Raw genomic sequence first — 24,757 nt, forward strand, 5'->3', positions numbered from 1 at the left:
GGGCCTGGACGTAGCCCACCTCTGGGATTAGGTGCCTCCCAGAAGCCTTTGCCTACAGTCCCGCCTGTGTTCAAGGAATGCCTGCCCACTGGGGGCCGCCCTGCCTGCATCCCGGCCCTAAGCAATTGTTCTCAGCCTGTTAGAACAGTTCTCTGGCCTGGGCCCGGTTGAGTCAGCTGCCTGCACCCCCCAGGAACTGGAGGGTCTGGAAAATCCCCCTCTCTGCTTAGCTCCTTCCTTTCTGGCTGAGGTCTGCCCCCTAGACCCCTCCTCTCCGGCTCCCCGTCTGGCTCCAACACATGTCTGAAGTGCTGGGTTCCTCTGGGAGGAAGCCGGGCTCCCTCACAGCCGGAGACGGGCTGGAGGGCAGGAAACCTGGGTTCTATTTCTGCCTCTGACCTTGGAGCCGCTAATGGCCCTCCTTGGGACCTGAGGCACATGCTGCATGGCCCCAGGCTACTGCCAGCTCAGGCATCCCATGGGGCCGTCCTGAGAGCTGGTCGGGTTGGGGATAGGGACTGGCCAACCCTGGGCTCCCTGATATTGCTGTCTGCTTAGGCCTCATGGTCAACCCAGAGGTCCAGCCCTGCCTCATTTCCTGGTGAGCAGAAGGCTTGGGGTGGGATGCCAGCTCCTCACCTGCGATCTGAGCAGATGCGTCTCCCGGGACTCACTGGGAAAGGGGAGCATTCATACCTCCTCAGCCACCTCCAAGGGTCACTGTCAACTCAGGTGATACTAGGCTGAGGAAATGCATTACAAAGTGACGTGCAGTGTGGCAGAGAGGCTTTGCAAGAGTGACTCCCAGTGATCTCGTATCTGCCTCATTGCACACCCCTGGTCACAGAGGTGGGATAGCACAGTGGCAGCTGCTTAGGTATTGGAGCCCGACCACCAGGGTTCGAATCTCAGCCCTGCCACATGCCAGTTTCACCAGGTAACCTTTCTCTGCTCTCTTTGCCCCCCTTCTCAGTGGAACCCCGTAAGACCTATAACCTGGTTTAGAAGTGCCTGGTGCCTAGTAAGTGCCCAATAAATGTTAGCTGTTATTATTCCTCAAGCAGATCCTGGGCTTTCCCGTTCTGGGTCCAAGGTCCTTCTATGGTCAAGTCTCAAGTTCCTTTTGGCTCTTTCTGGGAGCCTCTTTCCTGTCTGGTTCCATCTCCTCTCGCAGATGTGAAATACAGCTGCTGGAACCTTTTGATCTTTAGCTTTTTACAGATGAAGCCTCTGCTCTTGCTGACTTATTCCTTGCTATGGGCCCTGATCTGACCCTGGATCCTCAGACCCTGGGGTGGGGGCTGCAAGCAAGAGCAGACTGGCAGATGGAGGGGTCCGTGCTCTGGGGTCCTGTGGTGGAGTGTGGGGGTCCTTCTGTCCAAGTCCCGACGTGCTCTGGCCTCTCTTTCCCCTCTCCCTGCAGATGTGTGTTCCTGGCTTTCTTTCCATGTTGAATCTCACTTTGCTATTTCCTGTCTGGTCCCAAGGCCACCCCTGCCACCACCTCCTGACCAGCTCCCTGCTCCCTGGGAAAAGCTGTGGACCTTGCACATGACTCACCACTCGGTTTGCCTTTCTAGACGGCAGTGTCTAGGAGATGCCGGGAGTCTCAGTGCTCCAGGCATGCCCTCCGTAACCTTGGTTGCAATGGGAGGGGGATTGGCATTGACGGAGCCCCCCACCAGGTTGGGAGGACCCCTCAAATCTCCTCTATCCAGAGTCAGTGCCCCTGCACCAGCCCCAGCCTCATGCCCGTGTTGGGTCAGTCAGGCCTGCTCCAGCCAGAGGGAACACTGCCCTGTACCCCACCCAGGGAAGGAGGCAGAACCCCTGGCAGGGGCTGGTCTTATGGTTCTTAACCAGTGGCTGTGGGAATCCCCTGGACATGCAAAATTATAACCACCCTCCTGGGATGGAAGAACCTGACTCACTGTCTCTGAGAAGGAGCCCAGGAATCTGCATTTCTCACCAGCTCCCGGAGGTTCTAAAGCACACTCCTGAATGCACATCCCACTGACACAGCCTAGAAGTCCACAGGCCAGCACTCAGGAGGACAGGGATGGGTGCTTATGCACAGGGAGAGGGCAGGGAGAGGAGAAGGAACAGGAGGCAATGTTTGCCGGTGGATTGTTGGGGGCAAGGGCTTTAGGCCAAAGCAGGAATAAGATGTGGACAATGCAGATGAACAAATGGCACCCAGCCACTCCCCCATCCAGGGAACTCACAGCCTAGGACAGGAGATGCTTTTAGATTGCCTAGAGGTAGGTAGTGCCTCCCCAAAGCAAGTCAGCTTCAAGGAGTGACTGAAATGCGTAGGTGATGACATTTTTGTCCATTCATTTATTCATTGATTCATTCAAGTATTTATTGAGCACGGGGTGCAGAGAAGGTGGAGATGAATTCATCACAGCCCTTGCCTTCAAGGTGCTTCCATTCCAATGGAGGTACAGACAATAACCTTGTGAGCCCAGGAGGGCCCAGAACCAGACTGGGGGTTGAGGTCACTGTGAACAGCAAGGAGTTAGGACAAAGAGAGTTTCCCGTCATCCTTATTGAGGCATAAATACACACAACAAAATATACCCATTTTCAGGGTGCAGTCAGTAATGAGATGTGTATGTCCAGTGAACCATCACCCCAGAAGGTTCTCTTGTGCCCCCTTCCCAGCCACCCCCAGCCTGCCCTTGGTCCCAAGTGACTACTGATCTTTCTGTCACTATGGATTAGACTTTCACCCCCAAGGGTTCATATAAATGGAATCGTATAGTTTGTAGTCTTTTGTGTCTGGCTTCTATCAGATCCACGCGTATCAATCAGTCGTTTGTTCCTCCTTATTCCTGAGTAGGTGGAGGAGGTGGTATTTGAGCTGATTTCGGAGGATGCATTGGAGTTCGCCTGAGAAACAAAGAGAGGAAGGGCATTCCAGCAGAGGGCCCGGCGTGAGAAATGCCAGAGGCGTGAGGGACATGGACTGTGGGAGCTGTGGGGTTGGGGAGGGAAGGGGGCCTGGCTAGCTCTTTGTTTTTTTCTCCTCTTTGGCCTTTGCTCTGGCTTGGACCTCACTACCTTGTCTAGCCCTTGTGGGTTTGGTTTTCAAAAGCAAGACCATTTCCTTCTGGCTTAAGGCCAGGGCAGGGCCTGAGGCCCTCAGGCCAGGCCATTACCAGTCTGTGCATACTTGTGTTTATAGAATCTGGGGTCCAGCCATCATGAATCTGCACACTTGTGGGCCACGGGGTTCCCAGGGTTCCCTTGGGCTCCCCTGGGTTTGTTTTCCTCTAAGTTATTTGGTAAAACTGCTTTGGAAACATCCAGATCTTGTCTAGGGGGAAAGAGGCACTCATTGCCCGGACCCACACCTGAGAAGGCAGGTGTTACGGCCGCTGGGGCCCTTCTGCTCCGGCCCACATAGCACAGGCCCCAAGGTAGAGCTTATCCTGGGCTCAGCAGCAGCCTGAGGTCACGTGGAGTTGACACCACGCCTGTCCCCATTCAGCCCAGATGCTGGGCTCTGCCTCCGCGCTGCTGGGCGCAGAGATGAGCCTGTCAGTGTGGCTGCATGTGCCAAAGCTAATTCTCCAACACAGTGGAATGTGTTCCCTGCAGCCTGGAGACGGGCAGGCCAGAGGGAGGCAGGAAGAGGAGCCAAACAGCCTGGGGAGGAGCTGCCTGGGGAGGCAACAGCTTTGAGCAGCTCGCCCTCGACTTCTGCCTGTGTCCCCACCCATGCTGACCCTGGCCATCCTTCCACCTGCCTGTGCCCCCGATCTGCGCTGGCTGAGGTCACCCCTTTACCCGCCCGCATCCCCCCATCCACTCACTCATGTCCTGGGTGTCCCTTGCCTTCTCCCAAGGAAAAGGAGTCTTTACTTACTAAAGTGATTTACATTTTATTGTCTGTTTTATTTGAGGATTCATTCAGAATTTACAGGCTTGGGCTCTGAAGCCTCCAGGGGCTAATGGGGCTTGGGGAAACTGAGTCAAAAACGAGTTCAGCCCCAGCCTGGCTCACTGAGCCATACTAAGTCAAATTTAACCACTAGGGGGCCTGGGGGTGGGACTCTGGGTCCCCCTGGAAGTGAGGGGAAGGACCGTGGGGCTCAGTGGGAGCTGGACAGAGTGACTCACTCGGCTCTGTCGTTCGCTTACAGGTGACCCACGGGCTGAGCGCTTACGATGGCTTATCTCTGCCTGAGGACACGGAGACCGTCACAGCAAGCCAAATGCGCTGGACACATTCGTACCTTTCTGATGATGAGGACATGCTGGCTGACAGCACCTCTGGAGGTGAGCCAAGGATCCGAGGCTGGGAGCAGAGGGGTGGGGGGTGAGACTGTGCTTCTTCCCACTGGTCTTTAAAGAGGCCCCATGAAGTTCCACAAGGTGGTTCCTCAAGAGATGGGCTGTGTGTGTCCTGAGCCCTGGTCCCCATGACCCCGGCATCCTCCACTTACAACCTGTGTGGCCCTGGGCTGGTCATCATTCTACAGCCTGGGACTGTCAGGACCTACCAGGCAGATGGCTGGCAATGCAGCGTGCAGGACGATCACGCATCCTGTACCCCACCTCCTTGTTCTCACCTGGAGGCTAGTCTGATCTGCCCATTCCCACCCCAGCCACTGGACAGATAATTTGAGTCCCTGGAGTTTGGGGCATCAGCCCACATCTTCTCAATCTCTCTCTCTCTCTCTTTTATTTTATTTTACTTTTTTATTTTTTTTGTTTTGTTTTGTTTTTTGAGATGGAGTCTCAGTCTGCCGCCCAGGCTGGAGTGCAGTGGTGCAATCTCAGCTCACTGCAGCCTTTGCCTCCGGGGTTCAAGCAATTCTACATCAGCCTCCTGAGTAGGTGGGACTACAGGCGGGTGGCACCACACCCGGCTAATTTTTGTATTTTTAGTAGAGACGGGGTTTCACCATGTTGGCCAGGCTGGTCTTGAACTCCTAACCTCAAGTGATCCACCCGCCTCAGCCTCCCAAAGTGCTTGAGCCATCGAGCCCAGCTGGCCCACACGCTCTGTGATGGAGGCTTCCAAGCCGACTTTCACAGGCCCCCTCCCTAGGCATCGGGGAGGAGGGTGATTGACCATTCTGTGCTTCCTCAAGCCTGCCTCACTGTATGCTAGGTGCCCAGAACAGTGCCTGGCACACAGTAAGTACTCAACAAATATTTGTTGTTGCTGATTACGTCTCTTTTTTGCTTATAGACGACCTGGGCAGTGGGGACCTGGGCAGCGGGGACTTCCAGATGGGTAAGTTGCTGCGGGCCTCCCGCAGGTCTCCCTCCTGCCCCCCAGGGAAGCCCCAGAGCCAGTCTCCTGGGCTGAGGGCCTCGAGGGCTCCTTTGGCCTGCCCCTGGGGTACAAAGCAAGGAGAAGTGGGAGTGATCTCTTAACCTGCGGAGTGACAGTTGTGCAGACTGATTGGGAGGTCCCTGCAAGGCTGGTGTGGCCAGGTCCTGTGCTTGCCCATGCCACAGGCACAGGTATCAGGGCAATGGGCAGATAAAGCCCAGTTCTGCTGGGGGCTGAGAGCCAGTCAGCTGTTCCACATTCAAAGCAATGTTCTCACCTCCCAGGGCAGCTCAACTGTTGAGTCCTTCCCCAGAGCTCTCCTGGTGGCACAGAGCTGGGGGTCCCAGGCAAAGACAAGCAGAGCAGAGGGGCTCTGTGGAATCAGGCATTCAGGCATCCAGCAGGGCGGGCAGGGCTCAGAGTGAGCCTGACCCTAGGCTTGGGAGAGAACCCTGCCTCCTAAGTGCTGGCCTGTGGACTTCTAGGCTGTGCCCATGGGATGTGCATTCAGGAGTGTGCTTTAGAACTTCCAGGAGCTCGTGAGAAATGCAGATTCCTGGGCTGCTTCTCAGTGACAGCGAGTCACCTGCTGGGAAGCAAGGGTTCCCAGCTTAGGGAGGCAAGGCTGGGCTCTTGGAGGGAGGAGAGTCAGCCCCCACCCTGGTCAGACTGGCCCAGCACTGGGATGGGGGCTCATAGTCCCCACTTCCTTCCACTCTGGGATACTGGGTGGAGAAGGACCTACCCGAGGACAAGGCCCCGTGGCTCTTTATGGTTCCTACCGCCCTCTCTGGGAGGCAGCTCCTGGAACAGTCTATGACCAGGGCCAAGGATGGAGCAGGTGCTTAGGTCAGACCAACCACTGGGCCACCCCGTGGTATCCAGGACTGCCTTCACCCTAGGTAGGCCTTGGCCAAATCTGGCCTGGGCCTACTTCAGGGGTGGAGTCACCTCCCTTTAGCTGACATATCAGGGGCCTTCAAATGCCAGCGGGTGGCATCCTAACTGGGTCAGTGTAGACAGGAGGGTGGGTCCCTGGGTAACCTGGTCCTGACTGTGACCTCCCAGAGCCTGGACTTGGGCTCCGCCTGAAGGTTTTCCTCGTGTAGGTCTCCACGAGGCTGCAGGATGCCTGGGAACTGGGCGGGGCTTGGGAGAGGGAGTGTCAGGTGGGTTCCAGGCACACAAACCATGTCCCATCCTGCAATGGCCTATGCTAATGTGTCCCTGGAGCTGCCTCTGGCCAAGCCGGGCTTGCCTCTGAGTCCACCCTGTCCATTCATGAACCATCTCCAGCCCCTGCCCCAGCTGGGCAGTCCTGGCCAGCCCACCTGCCCTCCCTGAGAAGCAGCTGTGAGGGCAGGCGAGGCCAGAGGGGAAGAGGTGGGGAACAGGGCACAACAGCTGGAGGGGCCCAAGACCAGGGTAGGTGCCTTTCCTCACAAGTGGAAACAGGTGGGGCCTCAGACCCTCCAGGCCCAAACCCTGGCTCCTGCCAGCTGCCCTTGGGGCAGGTCCAGGCAGCTGGGCTGAACGGCAGTCAGGGAGGCAGCAGGTATGACTTCCTGATCCCAGGGTCCCAGGGCGCCCGCTCAGCCTTGACCAAGGGCAGCGCCCCCACTGCGCCCATGAGCCAGGGCCATCCTGACCGTCATGGGGCCATGCCTAGGCTCTGGCCCAGTCCCAGACCCTGGACTCCAGCCCTTGAGATGGCTCTTCCCCTCCTCCCCCGGGCATGGCTGTGGCTCTCTGGCTCAGCTCCAGCCCCCTGTGTGTCAACACCCATCCCTGATAGCCTCCCCTCCCTAGGACCCCTTCCCACCTCTCCTCCCCCAGTTTCTTTCCATCTTCTGACCTGTCTCTTTCTGTCTTCCCCCATGCCCATGTGTCCTGCTCTGACCCTTGTCTGCATGTCTGTGTGTGTCCCCTGTCCGCCCTGTCCTGGGCCCTCTTCCCCACTCCTTGGGTGTCTGTCTCTGCACCTCCTCCCTCTGCCTCATCCTGTTCTTCTCCCTCTCTCTGGCTCACCATCTCTGCCTCTGTCGCCCCCTGTCTGTCCCTCTCTCCCCTCTGCCTGTTCTTTTCTTTTTTTTTTCCCCACTGCCTTTTTCTTCACCTTGGTCTTGCCTTTTCTCTCTCATTCTCCCCACCCTCACTTTCTGTGTCTCTGTCTCTATCTTTCTGTCTCTTTGTGTCTCCCTCTCTCTTTCATCGTCTCTGCCTCTCTCTGCTTCTCTCCGTCTCGTCTCCCTTCCTTGCCTCCTTCTCTGTCTCTACTCTGCAGGCTCAGGGCCGCCCCTGGGCCGCCCGCCCGTGGCTGGCATGATGGTCTCCGAGCCTGATGAGGAGTCCCCTCTCAGTAAGTGACCCAGGCCTGGGCCAGGTGGGAGTGCTGCTCTCCCTCTGCCTCCCTCCCCATCCTCTCTCCCCACTCTTCCTTTTCTCTCCTTTCTTCCTATTCTCTTCCTCCCCAACCTGCACTTTGCTACGAGTCACACAAGAGGCTCAGAGGCACCTCCCTGCGGAGTCCAGGGGCCAGGCCAGCCACTGCCCCTGCCCAGGACACAGCCAGGCCCACCCTGGGCCCACAGATCTAAATGCAGTGGACTGGGACCCTGGCGTTCTTCCCCATGGGGTGCCGGTCGGGCAGAGTTGGGTGCAACAGCCCTGTAGGGAACCAGGCCCTGCATTCCAGAGGCCACTTGTGTCTGCCCCGGCACAGGCCAATCCTGGGCCCACCCGAGGGATCCACAGGGACCCAGGACTGGAGTTCAGGGGCCTGGGTGTGTTGCAGGGAGTTCTGTTGAGCAGGGATGGGAATCAGGAGTTGGTGAGTAGCCTCCTCCGGGGCCAGGGCTGGTCAGGAGTGCAGCTCCCACTTCCACCCTGAGTGCAGAGCAGCTGCCTCCCTCTCCCAGCCTCTGGCTCCGAGGGAACTCACCAGATAGGGTAAGAGGAAGGAGAGGACTGGCCAGAGAGCACCCCTATTCCAAGGCACCCTCGCCCCTGCTGGCTGCACCAATGTCCTTGGCTCTGGAGGCTGGTTCTTTTTTTTTTTTTTTTTGGATGGAGTCTCACTCTGTCACCCAGGCTGGAAGGCAGTGCAGTGGCACAATCTCGGCTCACTGCAACCTCTGCGTCCCTGGTTCAAGCAATCCTCCTGCCTCGGCCTCCTGAGTAGCTGGGATTACAGGCACGCACTACCACGCGTGGTTAATTTTTGTATTTTCACCATGTCGGCCAGGCTGGTCTCGAACTCCTGACCTCAAGTGATCTGCCCGCCTTGGCCTCCCAAAGTGCTGGGATTACAGGCGTGAGCCCCCGTGCCCAGCCCGGGGACTGGTTCTTAAAACAGAGGTGGCCTCACCTTCTGCCCCAATGCTCAGGCACCAGCTGCAGGGTGAGAGACGGAGGGTGTTCGCCTGGACCTGCCCTTGGTCTCGAAGAACGAAGGGGGGTGGGGTCAGGCTGGAGGGCCTGTGTCCTTCCCAGGCCCTAGTAGAAAGGGGCTTTGTGGAGCTCCAGCCCCCTTCCCCAGGAGCGGACACATTCCTGGGCAAGGCCCGGCCTCCTCACCCGCCCTGGGCCATGGGGCTGAGGCCAGGGGCTTGGGTGGGGGGACTCTCAATGGGCCTCTGTGCCGGCTCACAAGGGGCCTCTGTAGCTGAGCCATGGCCCCCACACTCCAGCCCACAGAGCCCCGCCCACCCGGCACCCAGGAGCCCGGCCCAGCGGTTCAGGGCAGGCAGCGCCAGGGCTTTCTTCACCTGAGCCACAGAGCAAGAACGTCCTATGCACCTGCGGGCCTGACAGACAGAGTAAAGCGGGAGGAGGATGGGCCTGGCAGTAGCACAGACAGTGCCACTCCCTGCTCTGCCACCTACACACCGGATTTCAGATTTTTGGATTAGGGATGCTTAGCTTGTATATGACTCATTTGTCACTCTTATTCATTCATTTTTATCACATACATGAATTCACAAACATTGTGAAACATAATGAGTATAAAATGTCTAGTATATAGTAGGTGCTTAAGAAACGATAGATGTACTTTGGGAGGCCATAGAGAGAGGATTGCTTGAGCGCAGGAGTTTGAGACCAGCCTGGGCAACATAGCAAGACCCCATCTCTATCAAAAGTCAAAAAATTAGATGGGCATGGTGGCATGCACCTGTAATCCCAGCTACTCAGGAGGCTGCAGTGGGAGGATAGCTTGAGCCTTGTAGGTTGAGGCTGCTGTGAGCTGTGATTGTGCTACCGCACTCCAGCCTGGGTGACAGAGCAAGACCCTGCCTAAAAAAACACAAGAGATGCATGTGTATCACGCCAGTCTGAGATGAATTTGTTCAGCCATCACTTTCGAGGAATCCGCTGTGTGCCAGGCACTCGGCAAGCACTAGGGATGCGGTCGTGAATGAAATCCCAGGTTCCCCCTCATCAAGCTTAGAGTCTGGTGGTAGAGAGGATGACAGCAGCTTTGATTCTCAGGTGCTTTGCTGTGTGCCAGGCACTGAGTATAACAGTCTGAGTATAACAGCCTGGTGCATGTGAACACAGCATCGTGCACTCCTCGCAGCCACGCAGGTGGTGCATGCAGTCAATATCCCCATTAGGAAACAGAAACTCAGAGCCGAGGTCAGTGCCTGAGGCGTGGCTGGCCTTAGAACGCACGATTGTTACTGTGATGTGAAACCTGGCAGAATCTACACAGTACACGGTGGAAGGTGCTCTGCTAGGGAAAGCAGGGTACTGTGAGAGCCCAGGGGAACGGTCTCTACCCCAGCCAGGGCAGATCAGGAAGATCAGGAGACAATGGCTGAGCCAGGTCCTGAGGAATGACTAGGAACTGGCCAAGGAAGGCTGGCAGAGCCTTTCCCATTCACACACAGGTAATCCCTGTGCCAGGCCAGCCCCCTCTGGGAGCCACCCCTTCTTGTCCAGCCTTCCTCTGAACTTCGGGGGTCTCCTCTTCTGCACTCACACGTGGTTTCTGGATCAGGCCATTTCCCCTGTTAGTTAAAGCCCCTCAGTCAAGTTGGGGCTTTGACATTGACCCTTGAGCATGTATACCTACAGGCAGTGCTGGGCATAGCTGTGGGCACACAGGTGTCAGTCTTAAGGGAGGCCTCCCGGGGCTATCCCCCCAACTCTGTCTGAATGCTCCAACTGCCTAAGGCCACTACATGCCAGGCCGGAGCTCTCAAAATGATCCTCCTTTGATTTTCCAGTTTATTTCCGAGCCCTGGTGAATTTCACTCGCTCCATCGAGTACAGCCCTCAGCTGGAGGACGCAGGCTCCAGAGAATTCCGAGAGGTGTCCGAGGCTGTGGTAGACACGGTGAGGTGAAGGGGGTTCGGGAAGCTCGTGGGTGTGGTGGGGCAGGACCGAGGATGGGGTGAAGGCCTCTGGGGCTGATGGCACTGTGTCCCTCCCCAGCTGGAGTCGGAGTACTTGAAAATTCCCGGAGACCAGGTTGTCAGTGTGGTGTTCATCAAGTGAGAAGGGGCCCCCTGGGGGTTGCTGGGGGACTTGAGTGGGTAACCTGGAGGGGGCTGATGAGGATGAGAAGGAAGCCTGGCACCGCAGAAAGGCCTATGGGATGAGTCGCTATGGGTGGAAATTCAGGAATTGGTGGGGGGATCATTGGGACCTTTAGTTGCCCTTCTTTGGGTACAGGCTGTCCTGGAACAGGGCCTGAGCGTCGGGGCAGGAGCCTCATGGAGTAGCTGAGAACACAGGCGTCTCTCTGACCCTCGTCTCCTGCCCATCTCCACCCCCAGGGAGCTGGACGGCTGGGTTTTTGTGGAGCTGGATGTGGGCTCAGAAGGGAATGCAGACGGGGCTCAGATTCAGGAGGTGCTGCTCAGGGTCATCTCCAGTGGCTCCATGGCCTCCTACATCACCTCTCCCCGGGGATTCCAGTTCCGACGCCTGGGCACAGGTGAGCCTATCCTGGTGTCTGGGGTTGCCTCCTCCAGACTCGTGGGGTCCCCTTTCAGTGTCTCCACCATGGGCTCCCAACTTGGGCTTGCACACCACTAGAAACAGGGAGCTCACTACCCTCCTGAGTCTGCCCCATCGATCCTTATACAGTCTGGGCTTGGTAGAGTGCAGACTGTTTCCTCTAGCACATGCCCATTAGACCCAAGTTCTGCTCCTTCCTTCTAGACCTCTGCACATTGACAATAGGTAGTCAGGCCTTTATTTATCCTGTACGTACAAGTCCAAAACACATTAGTACTTAATAATAACCAGCAACTGTTTACTGAGCCCTGACTGCCTTTATTTCCTTCCTCTGGGTCAGTCTTCACAGCAATTCCTTTGAAGGAGATGTTATTCCTCCTGTTTCAGAGACGTGGGAACTGAGGCCCAGAAAGGAAAATCTGAATTTGTCCAGAATCAGATAGGCAGATAGTGAAAAGGCGAGGATTTCAAACAAACTCAGCGTCTATGACAGTCTTGCCAGAACCTGTGATGAGAGAAGCAGGAGAAACTGAGGCACAGAGAGACTAGGAAACTGGTCCAAACCACACAGCTGTTAGGTGCAGAATCCTGACCTTTGTACTCTGGGTCAGCCCAGATTTCCTTCTACTGTGCCCTTGGTCTCCTGTTTTAACCTCCTGAGTTTTTTGGTTTTTTTTTTCTCTAGACCGAACAGCCCTAGTTCATCCCTCACAGGCTGTGGTTCTCAGCCCTGTCTCCATCTCAGTTCCCTCTCTCTGGGAAGACCCTGACTCAGTGGAACTCAGAATGGAACAAACTCCACCCTAGCCCAATGAGGAAAAAATAGTGAAACCATCACCTCCCTTGTTCTGCACCTCAATTAAGCCAAGCGTGGTGGTGCACGCCTGTAGTCCTAGCTACTCAGGAGGCTGAGGCAGGAGCCCAGGAGTTTGAGGCTGCAGTGAGCCAGGATCATGCCACTGTACCCCAGCCTGGGTGACAGAGCAAAACCCTGCCTCTAAAACAAAACAAACAAACAAAAACCCTTAATTATTGCACCCCGAGATCAAGCTTGCTCTTCTGCATCATCAGGCCCAGGTCTAAAGACTGCTGGGGGTCCAGCCCTCCTCTCACTTTTCAATGAGTCCTCCTGGCTAGGGGTGGTGGAATGACCTGGCCCAGCCCTGCAGCCCTCAGCTCCCGGCTCCCAGGTGGAACAGCCACTGACCACATCTTCCTTTCCAGCACAGACCCCCCCACCCCCGCCGGCCGCTGTGGCGGTCGCAGTGACACCAGGTGAGAGTGTAAGCCAGGCCCAGGCCCAGCCAGGTTCCTAGAGAAGTTAAGGTTGGAGAGGAGGCCGGGCGTGGGGGTTCACGCCTATAACCCCAGCACTTTGGGAGGCCAAGATGGGAGGATTGCTTGAGGCAAGGAGTTCCAGACCAGCTTGGGCAACATAGCAAGACCCTGTCTCTAAAAAAATAAAAAAGAGAGAAAAAAAAATTTTTTTTAAAGGATGGGCCGGGTGCGGTGGCTCACACCTGTAATCCCAGCACTTTGGGAGGCCAAGGCGGGTGGATCACGAGGTCAGGAGATCGAGACCATTCTGGCTAACACGGTGAAACCCCATCTACTAAAAATACAGAAAATTAGCTGGGCGAGGTGGCGGGCGCCTGTAGTCCCAGCTACTTGGGAGGCTGAGGCTGGAGAATGGTGTGAACCCGGGAGGCAGAGCTTGCAGTGAGCCGAGATCGCGCCACTACACTCCAGCCTGGGCGACAGAGCGAGACTCTGTTTCAAAAAAATTAAAATAAATAAAAAAGGGATGGAGGGGAAAGAAGGGTGTGGGTGAGATGGCTGACTGAGCACAGCCCAAGACAACTGGGCACTCTCTTCCCTCCTTCTTTGTCCTCACTGGGCCAGGCTGTGGCCTGCATGTGTGTGGTGTGCTGGTTGCATGCGTGTGGCATGTCAACTGCCTGTGGGGTCTGTGTTAGAGATGGGGGAGGCCACTGCCACTTGTCCCATGCCCCACGCGTGCTGTGAGTGTGTCTAGTATGTCCTCGTTGCCCTCACTGTGCCTGACAGAAACCAAGCTGCCTGACAAAGGGTCCTGAAGCCCGCTCCAGCCCTGCAGCACCTCTGCGTTCCCTACAGCTTCCCGCACCTCCCTCCTGCCACCTCTGACTCCAGTCTGCTTCCTTCCACCCGCAGTGCCCCAGTTCCCAAGAGCCTGCACGGAGGCTGAGTTTGCCTGCCACAGCTACAATGAGTGTGTGGCCCTGGAGTATCGCTGTGACCGGCGACCCGACTGCAGGGACATGTCTGATGAACTCAATTGCGGTGAGGGGATGTCTGAGGCCACAAGTGGTTTGGGCGCCAGGGGAGGGCCAGGGTGCTACACCTGGGTCTTGGAGCCCATCGAGGACTATGAGGGTTTGGTGCAGGCAGAGGATAGGGGCATAGGAAGGGTGATGACAGAGCTGGGCAGGGGGTGGCAGAGAGTGGTGTTGGGGAGTACAGGGTGGGCCTGGGGAGGGTTGGGGACAAGAAGCAGGTGAGGAGCCACCTGCTTCTGCCAAATGCCAAGCGGAATCTGTCCACAGAGGAACTGGTCCTGGGGATCAGCCCCACAGTCTCTCTCCTGGTGGAGACGACACCTTTACCGCTGCGGCCGGAGACAGCCATCATGCGACAGCCACCAGTCACCCACGCTCCTCAGCCCCTGCTTCCCGGTTCCGTCAGGCCCCTGCCCTGTGGGCCCCAGGAGGCCGCATGCCGCAGTGGTCACTGCATCCCCGGAGACTACCTCTGCGACGGACAGGAGGACTGCGAGGACGGCAGCGATGAGCTGGACTGTGGTGCGCACTGGCAGGGGTGCAGGTGGGTGCGGGGAGCGGGAAGCTGGCCCAGGAGGATGCTGCTGACCCCTGCCCTGTCTCCTAGGACCCCCACCACCCTGTGAGCCCAATGAGTTCCCCTGTGGGAATGGACATTGTGCCCTCAAGCTGTGGCGCTGTGATGGTGATTTTGACTGTGAGGACCGAACTGACGAAGCCAACTGCCGTGAGTATCCGAGGGTCCAGCGGAGGCCTCCGCCCTGCCCAGGTCGCTTGCTCCTGCCCCGTCTTCCACTCCTGCCCCGCCTTCCACTCCTGCCCCACCCCTACCCTGCACCTCTGCTTTCCACCCTCCCCAGTCCCCCAAGACTGTTTGTTTGCTCTCCCTGGCTGAGTGCGGAAGGCCCTGGAGACACCCTCCAAGGTTTCTCTCTGACCAGAGCTGTAAGGCCTCTTGGCCCTGAGCTGGCCTTTGGTGAAGCTGTGTAGTTAGCCCGCCTGTGGTTCGTGTCTCTTCATTTCTTTCCTTTATTTTTGTTACCATGAAACTTCTCTTTGTTTTGTATGTGTGTCAGATGAATGACTAGGAGGGTTCTATGTCCCAAGGTCCCTTGGTGATGGGTCCTTGGCTTATGTATGCGAGTCAGAGCCTTACCCATCCATCTGTCCAACTCCCCAGCCACCCATGCACCCACGTATACGCCCATTATCCATCCACCCAGCCCTTCATCCATCTCTCCACCCATCCACCTGTCATCCTTCTTCCCTCCCATCCGTCCTTCCAGCCTCCCACTGCCCCACCCTTATGGTATCCATCTTTCCAGTTCACGTTGTGGACATTATGGGCGTCCTGATAGTTAAATAGGAGGGGGAGGCTGGAGAGGCAGAGACCACATCAGGTGGTTTCCAGTATGTCCTGTCCCATGAGAAGCCTGATGCTTGTTAGTGCGAGATTGAGGATAATCTTCAGGCACTTCGCTGTGGTCCTGTTGGTGTGTCTGGGCGCGTGTCCATGTTCCCACCGTGAGCTTGTCCAACTTCTCCTTGCCTTCCTTCCCCTGCCCACTCCACAGCAAGCCCTGGGGAGAGGCTGCATCATGCCACAGACCAGCAGAGTTTGAGAATGCCTTTCTGTGGCTCTAAGCTTGCCTGTCAGCACCAGCTCCTTGGGAGAGAGAACGTAATTGGGGGCTTTAGTTGGAAGGCCCTTTCCAGGGACCTCTGCTGGGGAAGTCAAAGGAAGGACAGGTCCTTGTGGACAGCAGAGAGCCAGAGAATGTGAAGGTTGAATGGCCTCATGGGCTCCTGAGAGTGCGGGGAACAGAAGCGCCTGAGCTGCCTCCACAGCTACCTCCTGGTCTCCTCTCGCACCTGCTCTGTGGATGCGCGGCTTCCGCTCCTCCTGCATGGCTGTGACTTCTCTGTCTGTGTCTGTCTCTCTCAAGCTCCATCTCCCTGAGGAAGAATATTGGTCACCAGCCACTAGAGAGGCCTAGTGGGGCCCAGCCCTTGTCCCAGGCCACCTCCAGCTTCTGGCCACTCCATTGAGGGCCTGTCAGTGGGAGCGCAGACTGTCGAGCCCCACAGGGGACCATGCTGTGCCAGGCGCCTTGCCAGGCCTTTCTGGTAGAGAAGGGTGTGTGGAGCATTGCTGGCGCCCAGAGATGCCAGCCCCACTGGTTGTGCCTTTGACGTGGGTCTTGTCCATGTGTACAAGATAGCGCTTCTGTGACTCTGAGTGTGGCTAGGTGACACTGTGGTTGTGACAGTGATGTGCCAGCCATAACTGGCATGGGGAATGCAGGTGGAGTGAGGGGTGGGGGCTGAGTAATGTGATGAGTGGTTCAATGACAGCTGGTGGCCGCATCATGCTGGCTGTGAGGTGGACAGTGTTGTGCAGCAGGGACTAGGCATGGTGAGGGCCACTGGGGGTTATGTGGGCAAAATGAGAGAGTGACTCCGGTGATGCCCAGGGAGGATGGACAGGGGTGGGCTGTTGGGAACCACCTGGCTTTGTCCCCAGCCACCAAGCGCCCTGAAGAGGTGTGTGGGCCCACACAGTTCCGATGCGTCTCTACCAACGTGTGCATCCCAGCCAGCTTCCACTGTGACGAGGAGAGTGACTGTCCCGACCGGAGCGACGAGTTTGGCTGCAGTGAGCAGGGAGCTGGGATCAAGATGTGGGCCCTGGGCTGGGTTCTGGGGGCTTCTGTCCACAGCCTCAACCTCCACTCTTCTCCCTCCTAGCCCCTCGGAGCGCTCCCTCCGCTCCTCCTTCCTTTGCCCTCACCCCTGCCCTGGTCTCCTCAGTGCCCCCCCAGGTGGTGACGCCTCCTCAGGAGTCCATCCAGGCTTCCCGGGGCCAGACAGTGACCTTCACCTGCGTGGCCATTGGCGTCCCCACCCCCATCATCAATTGGAGGCTCAACTGGGGCCACATCCCCTCTCATCCCAGGTGTGGCTCTGGGCCCGGGTGGTGGGGTGGGAATGGGGGACAGCTGGTCCAGAGCCCTAGGCCAGATCCTACCGCTTGTCTTGGGGCCAACAGGGTGACAGTGACCAGCGAGGGGGGCCGTGGCACACTGACCATCCGTGACGTGAAGGAGTCAGACCAGGGTGCCTACACCTGTGAGGCCATGAACGCCCGGGGCATGGTGTTTGGCATTCCTGACGGTGTCCTTGAGCTCGTCCCACAGCGAGGTACTGCCGGAGGCCAGGTGTCACTGGGTGTGGGGGCAGAGCTGGGCTGCCCACCACAGCTGGCTGCAGCCCCCTCCCGTGCCGCCCAGCAGGCCCCTGCCCTGACGGCCACTTCTACCTGGAGCACAGCGCCTCCTGCCTGCCCTGCTTCTGCTTTGGCATCACCAGCATGTGCCAGAGCAGCCGCCGCTTCCGGGACCAGATCAGGCTGCGCTTTGACCAACCCGATGACTTCAAGGGTGCGTTGGCGGGCGGGTGAGCGCTGCGGGAGGTGGGAGGTGGGTACCAGGCTCCAGTGGGCACAGAGGATAGATGCAGACAGAGGAGGCCAGGTTTCGGGAAGGAATACGAGTCACTGAAGAAACACTGAGCCCTGTCAAAAAAGCATTTCGGGGGGAAAACCACCATGTTTAGGAAAAGCCAAATCCCCTCTTGCTACCTACCTGCTTCAGGTTACGGAGAGGACGGGCTCTAGAGCCAGCTTCCTCCTTCAGATCCTGACGTGGACGCTGTCCACCTGTGTCCTGGGTCAAGTTACCCACTATCTCGTGTCTGCTTTCTCATCTATAAAGTCGGGGGGTGGAATAATAACTACCTCCCAGGGGTTGGTAAGGACTTAGTGGAGTCGCGTATATAAGCCTCTCGGAATTGTGCTCAGCCCATGGTCAGCACCCAGGAGGTATTTGCTAATGTCACAGTCATTGTCCTCATTCTGAGAGGCAGAGGTGCCAGTGTACCCAGAGTATAGGAGCCCAGGCTTTGGCATCTCCTTAGCCTGAGGGTGGCCTCCAGCTGCACCACTTACTGCCGCTGTGTCTTTGGGCAAGTCTCTTGGCTTCCTTGGGCCTATTTTCCCAAAGATAGAGGCAGGCGGCTGGACTCAATTCTTTCTGGCTCTGAGAGGCAGAATGGCAGCATGGCTGAGAGCATGAGCCCGGGCACTGCCTGGACTTGGGCTCAGGTCCCGGCTCTGTTGTGTCCCACCTGGCATCAAGCAGCCCTCACTTCTTCATTGCAGAGGATTAAATGCATGTAGAGAGTTAGCTCCAAAGCACTCAACACATTTTATGCCCTTTTGTTGGTTGAGGAACCTAAAAATGACTTGTATAAGACTTAGTTACCTGGCCAGGCATGGTGGCTTATGCCTGTCATCCAAGTACTTTGGGAGGCTGGGAGGGAGGCTTGCTTGTGGCCAGGAGTTCAAGACCAGCCTGGGTAACATAGTGAGACCGCATCTCTACAAATAATTAAAAATGAAAAATCTAGCCGGGCATGGTGGCTTGCGCCTGTAGTCCCAGCTACTTGAGAGGCTGAGCCAGAAGGATCTGTTGAGCCTAGGAGTTTGAGGCTGCAGTGAGCTATGATCACGCCATTGCACTCCAGCCTGGACAACAGAATGAGACCCCATCCCTAAAAACAAAACAAAACTTAGTTACTTCCCAAAGTTGTTCCCCAGCATGTTTAGAATGCTAATGGCCATGGCCACCATTTGGTGAGCAGGCAGTTGGCCCTGTGGCTTGACCTGACAGTCATTGAACTGCCAATAACCCTTGCAAGGTCAGGACTGATTTCACAGTTTTAAGATGAGAGCCCCAGGGCTCTGAGAGGTTGTGGAACTTCCATGCCTGGGTTCCCACAGCAGTTTAGAGGGGGAGCTGAACCCAGGGCTGTCTGATTGGAATCTGGATAGTCCAGGGGAGGGAGTGGTGGGAATTCCATGGTGAGCAGGTGGCCTGTGTGTGGATGGTGACCAGGAGGGAGGAGGCCTGAAGATATCCCCGGAAAGCAGGCAGGAAAGAGGATAGAGTAACCTAGACCCAGGGCTGTGCTTGGTCGTTCTGTGGGTGAGGAGCTGGACCCCCCTGTGGTTGCAGGGGGTTAATTCAGGATGAGCGGGAGAACCTATTGGCAGACAGATGTGGACTCCATGTAAGGAAGAACTTGCTAAGAGTCAAAGTTGTCCAGAGCTGGGAGGGACGGTCTTTGGAGGTTGTACGCTCCCCATTCATGACAGCTGCACCACCTAATGTGGCAGTCACTGACCATGTGTGGCTCTTTAAATTGAAATACAACGATTCATTCCTGAGCAGCACTACACACGTCTCCAGTGCTCGGTGGCCACGTGTGGCTAGTACCATCACTTTTTTTTTTTTTCAATTTTGTAACTTTATTTGATGTATTTGACGATCAGCGATTAGTTCTCATCCTCATTGACTGTCTGTAGATTTTTGAAAGTGGTAACAGGTACGTAGGTAACCAAAGTATAGAGCTTATTTGGTGAATCTTCATCCTCATTACGTTTTCTGGACAGCCGCACACGGATTCGGTATGGGACATTCCTTATTCCTTTGGCCCAGACAGCTTTGTTGAGCCTGGTATCAATGCGCACATCTGGAGTTCCCATCTCCTTCGTGGCAAATTTCCGAATCTCTTTGAGTGCCCGAGGGGCATGCTTCTTGAAGCCCACTCCATGGATGTGCTTGTGAATGTTGATGGTGTAATCTCAGGTCACCACCTCGTTGATGGCAGAACAGCCCTTTTTCTTCTCGCCACCCTTCTTTGTGGGAGCCATTTTGCCGGGTCCAAGTTGGAAAGCACCATTACTTTTAATGGCAAAATCAGCAATTACTTTTGTACCAACCTAATAGTTACCATAATGAAGAGTGTAGGTACAGGATATTTTCACTCCACCGAAAGTTCTCTAGGGTGGAGCTGTCCTAGCGATCTGGGGGGATGCAGTCAAGGGAATTCCCGTGTGGGGTACTGTGCGTATGTGTGTGTACATAGGAGAGGGTTGGACTGGATGACCCGTCATAACAACAGCAACAATAAGAGCTAGCCATTTTATGTCAGTTTTCTCATTTTAGCTTATACCTCTAGGAGGCAGGCTACTTTAAGCACTATCTTACAGATGAGGAAACTAAGGCCCTTGCCCAGGCTTACAACACACCTGGACTTGAGCGCCTGTTCCTCAGCCCTGTGTAGCTCTCCTGCCTGCAGGGTTGTTCCAGCGCTGAAAGTCTGTGGGTCTCTTAGCAAGAAAGGCCCGGAGAAGTCTGGCTGCAAAGAACCCCCTGGACCTTTCTTTGACCCTATGGTTCCCAAATGGTTCCCCAGCCATCATTCCATGGCATCAACTTTCCTTTCTCAGAGCATGCTTCAGGAAATGCTGCTCCAGTATTTGGGAAGGAGGAAAAGAACTGCATTTTCTTTTTTCTTTTCTTTTTTTGAGACAGAGTCTTGTTCTGTGGACCAGGTTGGAGTGCAGTGGCACGATCTCAGCTCGCTGCAGCCTCTGCCTCCCAGGTTCAAGTGATTCTGCTGTCTCAGCCTCCTGAGTAGCTGGGACTACAGGTGTGCGCCACCATGCCTGGCTAATTTTTTTTTTATTATTATTTTCACCATGTTGGCCAGGCTGGTCATGAACTCCTGGCCTCAAGTGATCTGCCCGCCTCAGCCTCCCAAAGTGCTGGCATTACGGACGTGAGCCACCGCACCTGGCCAAAACCTGCATTTTCTTCACTTTGGAAGAGAGATCGAAGTTTTCTTGAAATCAAATTTCCCCTAGAACTTTCCCATCTTTTTCTGGGTTGCTGCCCCTCAAGGTGGGTGTATCAGGCAGGCCCAGGCTGCAGCCCTTAGCCTCTCTCTTGCCACCCGCAGATGTGAATGTGGTGATGCCTGCACAGCCCAGCATGCCACCCCTCTCCTCCACGCAGCTGCAGATCGACCCAGCCCTGCACGAGTTCCAGCTAGTCGACCTGTCCCGCCGCTTCCTCGTCCACGACTCCTTCTGGGCTCTCCCTGAGCAGTTCCTGGGCAACAAGGTGAGAGGCCTGGGCGGCCGCCCTGGGTAGAGAAAGAATCCCCGTGGGCTCTGCTCCCTCTGCAGTTGGTGGACAGCGAGGCAGACTTGGGGGGAAAGGTGTTGCTGTGCCCCGATGCAGCCCCCTGTGGCAGTGGCTCAGCCATTCAGGGCAGGACCTCTCCCTGGCACTGCTGGCTTGGGAAGAAGAGCTGGCCTTCTGTCCTCCCAGGAGCCCTCCCTGACCGCTCCCCCATGCCTGGGTTGGGTTCTGTGCCTCCGCACTGGCTTCCCTGGGCACCCTGTGCACTGCATGTTTCCACACCCTGCCATGGACCAAACACCCTAGAGTCAGAGCCTGAGTCTCACCCATCTCAGGTTCCCTATACCTAGCTCAGTGCCTGGCACACAGTGAGTCTCAGGTAGGCACAGTGAGGGAGGAGCTGGAAGACTGTAGGCACCTTGTAGGCACGATGGGTGTCAAGTGTGCCCACAGCTGCCCGCCCTGATCCACCCTGTTGTGCCAGGTGGATTCCTATGGTGGCTCCCTGCGTTACAACGTGCGCTACGAACTGGCCCGTGGCATGCTGGAGCCAGTGCAGCGGCCGGACGTGGTCCTCGTGGGTGCCGGGTACCGCCTCCTCTCCCGAGGCCACACGCCCACCCAACCTGGTGCTCTGAACCAGCGCCAGGTCCAGTTCTCTGAGGTAGGTGGTGCCTGAGCCCTCAGGGCTGGGAGCAAAGGGGGATTTAGGCTGAGTAGGTGCTGATGTGTGACCCCTGCCACCTTCACCCGTACCCAGGAGCACTGGGTCCATGAGTCTGGCCGGCCGGTGCAGCGCGCGGAGCTGCTGCAGGTGCTGCAGAGCCTGGAGGCCGTGCTCATCCAGACCGTGTACAACACCAAGATGGCCAGCGTGGGGCTGAGCGACATCGCCATGGATACTACTGTGACCCACGCCACCAGCCATGGCCGTGCCCACAGTGTGGAGGAGTGCAGGTGCCTGAGCCGGCAGGGCTGGGAACCACAGAGGCCCTGGCAAGGATAGAGGAGAAACGGCAGGGCCTCACAGTCCTTGCAGCGACTCTCTCGGTCCTGTCCCCACAGATGCCCCATTGGCTATTCTGGCTTGTCCTGCGAGAGCTGTGATGCCCACTTCACTCGGGTGCCTGGTGGGCCCTACCTGGGCACCTGCTCTGGCTGCAATTGCAATGGCCATGCCAGCTCCTGTGACCCTGTGTATGGCCACTGCCTGGTGAGTAGAGCCAGCTGGCACTTGGACACTAAAATAGGAGCAAGGACAAGGTGCGAGACTCCCTGTGTTCATGAGCTCAGCACAAGCCTCCAGAATGAGTGTCATGACTGCCAGATGGACTATCATGACCTCTGGATGCAATAACAGAGATAGAGGCTGGGCGTGGTGGCTCATGCCTGAAATCCCAGCACTTTGGGAAGCTGAGATGGGTGGATCACTTGAGGTCAGGAGTTCGCCACCAACCTGGCCAACATGGTGAAACCCCGTCTGTACTAAAAATAAGAAAATTAGCTGGGTGTGGTGGCGCACGCCTGTAATCCCAGCTACTGAGGAGGCTGAGGCGGGAGAATCACTTGAGGTGGAGGTTACAGTGAGCCGAGACTGTGCCACTGTACTCCAACCTGGACAACAGAGCGAGACTCTTGTCTCAAAACAACAACAACAAACCCCAGAGATATAGCGTCCAGACAAGGGAGGCGATGGCCCTCCTCTCCCCCACCCTTATCAGACTAATCCTGGAGAGTGTCAAATGAAGAAGCATGACCTGCAGAGGGCAGCCCTAGGGGGAAGAGCCCTTAGGGTGATACCTTATTTCTTAGGAATAGTGGCGAGAGCTGGGATTGTGGCGCTGACAAAAGAAAAGACTCAAGCAGGGCAGCATTGTCATCTCCAAATCCCTGCAAAGGTGTCGGGCAGAAGAAACAGACTCTGGGGAGTAGAACTGGCCAGTGGGTGCAGATTGGAAGAGGGTGGCAGGTTTAGGTCGATAAAAAGCAGGCATTTGGAATCATCTATGGGACAGGCTGCCGTGTGAGGTGATGAGCTCCCCATCGTCTATAAGTGGTTGCAGTCGATGGTCCCCTGTCTGCAAAGCCGTGCCTCCAGCGTGATGGGGAGGCTGAGCCAGACAGCCTCCAAGGCCCCCCACAGCATCTGGCCCAGTTCTGCTCTAGAAGTTGAGCCATACCCTCTTCCTTCTCCTAGAATTGCCAGCACAACACGGAGGGGCCACAGTGCAACAAGTGCAAGGCTGGCTTCTTTGGGGATGCCACGAAGGCCACGGCCACTGCCTGCCGGCCCTGCCCTTGCCCATACATCGATGCCTCCCGCAGGTCAGCCCCGGCTCCGGGTGGGGGGGTTTGGCTGGGGGCCGTGCAGCAGGCCGGGAGAATACTCTGGGCAGGGAGGCGGGAGACTTGGATTCAGATGTCTGCCTGGTCACTAAGTTATCCCGTGCTCCTTGACCTCTCTAGGCCTCTGTTTCCTTGTCTGTATAATGAGCCCCCTGACTTCCCACAGTTGCTGTGCCGGGCAGGAAGATGGTGTCATGCCTCCTGGCACACTGTGTCTGTGTGGACAGCAGTCATTTCCCAGGGTGGGAGGAGAAAGCCTGACCGCAGCCCTGCCCCTGTCTACTTGATACCCACAGATTCTCAGACACTTGCTTCCTAGACACGGATGGCCAAGCCACATGTGACGCCTGTGCCCCAGGCTACACCGGCCGCCGCTGTGAGAGGTGAGGGAGAGCCTTGGGGGCTGCAGAAAGGGGGCTCCTGAGTGGGGTCATGGAAGTGCCACTGACGGGGGCCCCCTTTTTCCCCTAGCTGTGCCCCCGGATACGAGGGCAACCCCATCCAGCCCGGCGGGAAGTGCAGGCCTGTCAGTGAGTATGGCTGCCACCACCCCCGACACCCACCTCCCAACCCAACCTGGGCTGTACACCAGGTACCCTCCCTCCCTGCCCCAGCTCATGATCCTTAGAGAGCCGCCGTTCCTCTGCCTAAACTGTGTCTATCCCATTCCCACCTGCCCTGCCAACACCCACTTTGTGTCCCAGACCAGGAGATTGTGCGCTGTGATGAGCGTGGCAGCGTGGGGACCTCCGGCGAGGCCTGCCGCTGTAAGGTACGCATGCCATCCGCCACCCACCCAGAGGCCTTGGGCCCAGCACCACAGCTGGGAGAAGGAGGAAGGAAGCTCTGTCCTCTCCATAGATCCTCGGCCAGTGGGTGGTAACATAGTCAGAGGCTAGTGGACCTGGCTGACCGGCCTTCTGTACCAGGAGAGGTGGCCTGGTGTTGGGAAGGAGCACTTGTTAGGGAGTCAGGCGACCTGAGTTCAAGTCCCAGTCATTCTTTATGCAGCCTTTGTATCTGCATTGTACCTTTGCTTTTGCCATACTTTGTCCATTGTCACATTGATACAATGATATAGATATTAGTGTCCCCAATTTGTGAATAACGAAATGGAGGCCAGAGAAGGGAGGTCTCTTGCTTTAAGAATGGAAGCATCAGCCAGGCGCAGTGGCTGACGCCTGTAATCCCAGCACTTTGGGAGGCTGAGGTGGGTGGATCACTTGAGGTCAGGAGTTCAAGACCAGCCTGACCAACATGGTGAAACCCCATCTCCACTAAAAGTACAAAAATTAGCTGGGCGTGGTGGCGGGCGCCTATAATCCCAGCTACTCAGGGGGCTGAGGCAGGAGAATCATTTGAACCCGGGAAGCAGAGGTTGCAGTGAGCCAGGATTGTGCCACTGCTCTCCATCATGGGCAACAAGAGTGAAACTCTGTCTCAAAAAAAAAAAAAAAGAAAAGAAAAGAATGTGAGTATCAAGTGTCAGTGTAAAAAAGAACGGACAGACTCTGGAGTCAGGCACTCCTGGTCTTCAATCCCAGAGTGGATAAGCAAGCTGAGTGACTTTGTGCAAGTCATTTCACATCCCTGAGCCTCTCTTTCCTCATGTGAGGGATGAAGGTATCATCTACCTCTCAAGGTCCTTAGGAGAGTTAAATGAGGTGATGTCAAATGGAAAGCAGAACAGTGCATGAAACACTCCATAAATAGAAGCAGCAATTACTTCAATCAAGTTGCTGTATTTCAAACTTAAATTTATTGGTGAACCCCCTGGCAGCCAAAG

At 56.4% G+C, this 24,757-nt stretch overlaps 1 protein-coding gene and 1 pseudogene across 3 annotated transcripts in view; one reads left to right on the plus strand and one right to left on the minus strand.

Annotated features, from left to right (window-relative positions):
* Positions 1 to 24,757, plus strand: part of HSPG2 (heparan sulfate proteoglycan 2) — a 117,192-nt gene that overhangs the window by 36,890 nt on the left and 55,545 nt on the right. Inside the window, exons 1-22 of one of the 3 annotated variants that reach the window (XM_077970748.1) lie at positions 2,865 to 2,939; positions 4,152 to 4,287; positions 5,207 to 5,251; positions 10,522 to 10,631; positions 10,731 to 10,789; positions 11,075 to 11,235; positions 12,483 to 12,533; positions 13,452 to 13,580; positions 13,844 to 14,098; positions 14,184 to 14,303; positions 16,101 to 16,232; positions 16,388 to 16,532; positions 16,626 to 16,777; positions 16,867 to 17,016; positions 20,441 to 20,604; positions 21,110 to 21,289; positions 21,386 to 21,582; positions 21,691 to 21,838; positions 22,823 to 22,950; positions 23,268 to 23,354; positions 23,443 to 23,501; positions 23,676 to 23,743. In XM_077970748.1, the coding sequence (XP_077826874.1) occupies positions 2,880 to 2,939; positions 4,152 to 4,287; positions 5,207 to 5,251; positions 10,522 to 10,631; positions 10,731 to 10,789; positions 11,075 to 11,235; positions 12,483 to 12,533; positions 13,452 to 13,580; positions 13,844 to 14,098; positions 14,184 to 14,303; positions 16,101 to 16,232; positions 16,388 to 16,532; positions 16,626 to 16,777; positions 16,867 to 17,016; positions 20,441 to 20,604; positions 21,110 to 21,289; positions 21,386 to 21,582; positions 21,691 to 21,838; positions 22,823 to 22,950; positions 23,268 to 23,354; positions 23,443 to 23,501; positions 23,676 to 23,743 (2,736 nt within the window). In that variant the 5' untranslated portion in view covers positions 2,865 to 2,879. Of the gene's footprint in view, positions 1 to 2,864; positions 2,940 to 4,151; positions 4,288 to 5,206; positions 5,252 to 10,521; positions 10,632 to 10,730; positions 10,790 to 11,074; positions 11,236 to 12,482; positions 12,534 to 13,451; positions 13,581 to 13,843; positions 14,099 to 14,183; positions 14,304 to 16,100; positions 16,233 to 16,387; positions 16,533 to 16,625; positions 16,778 to 16,866; positions 17,017 to 20,440; positions 20,605 to 21,109; positions 21,290 to 21,385; positions 21,583 to 21,690; positions 21,839 to 22,822; positions 22,951 to 23,267; positions 23,355 to 23,442; positions 23,502 to 23,675; positions 23,744 to 24,757 lie in introns of those variants that run through there. The other 2 variants (XM_077970757.1, XM_077970751.1) reach the window with 2 other exon arrangements.
* On the minus strand, positions 18,919 to 19,364 carry LOC707437 (large ribosomal subunit protein eL31 pseudogene; annotated as a pseudogene).

This window comes from Macaca mulatta, chromosome 1 (genome assembly GCF_049350105.2).
Source record: "Macaca mulatta isolate MMU2019108-1 chromosome 1, T2T-MMU8v2.0, whole genome shotgun sequence".
NCBI lineage: Eukaryota > Metazoa > Chordata > Mammalia > Primates > Cercopithecidae > Macaca > Macaca mulatta.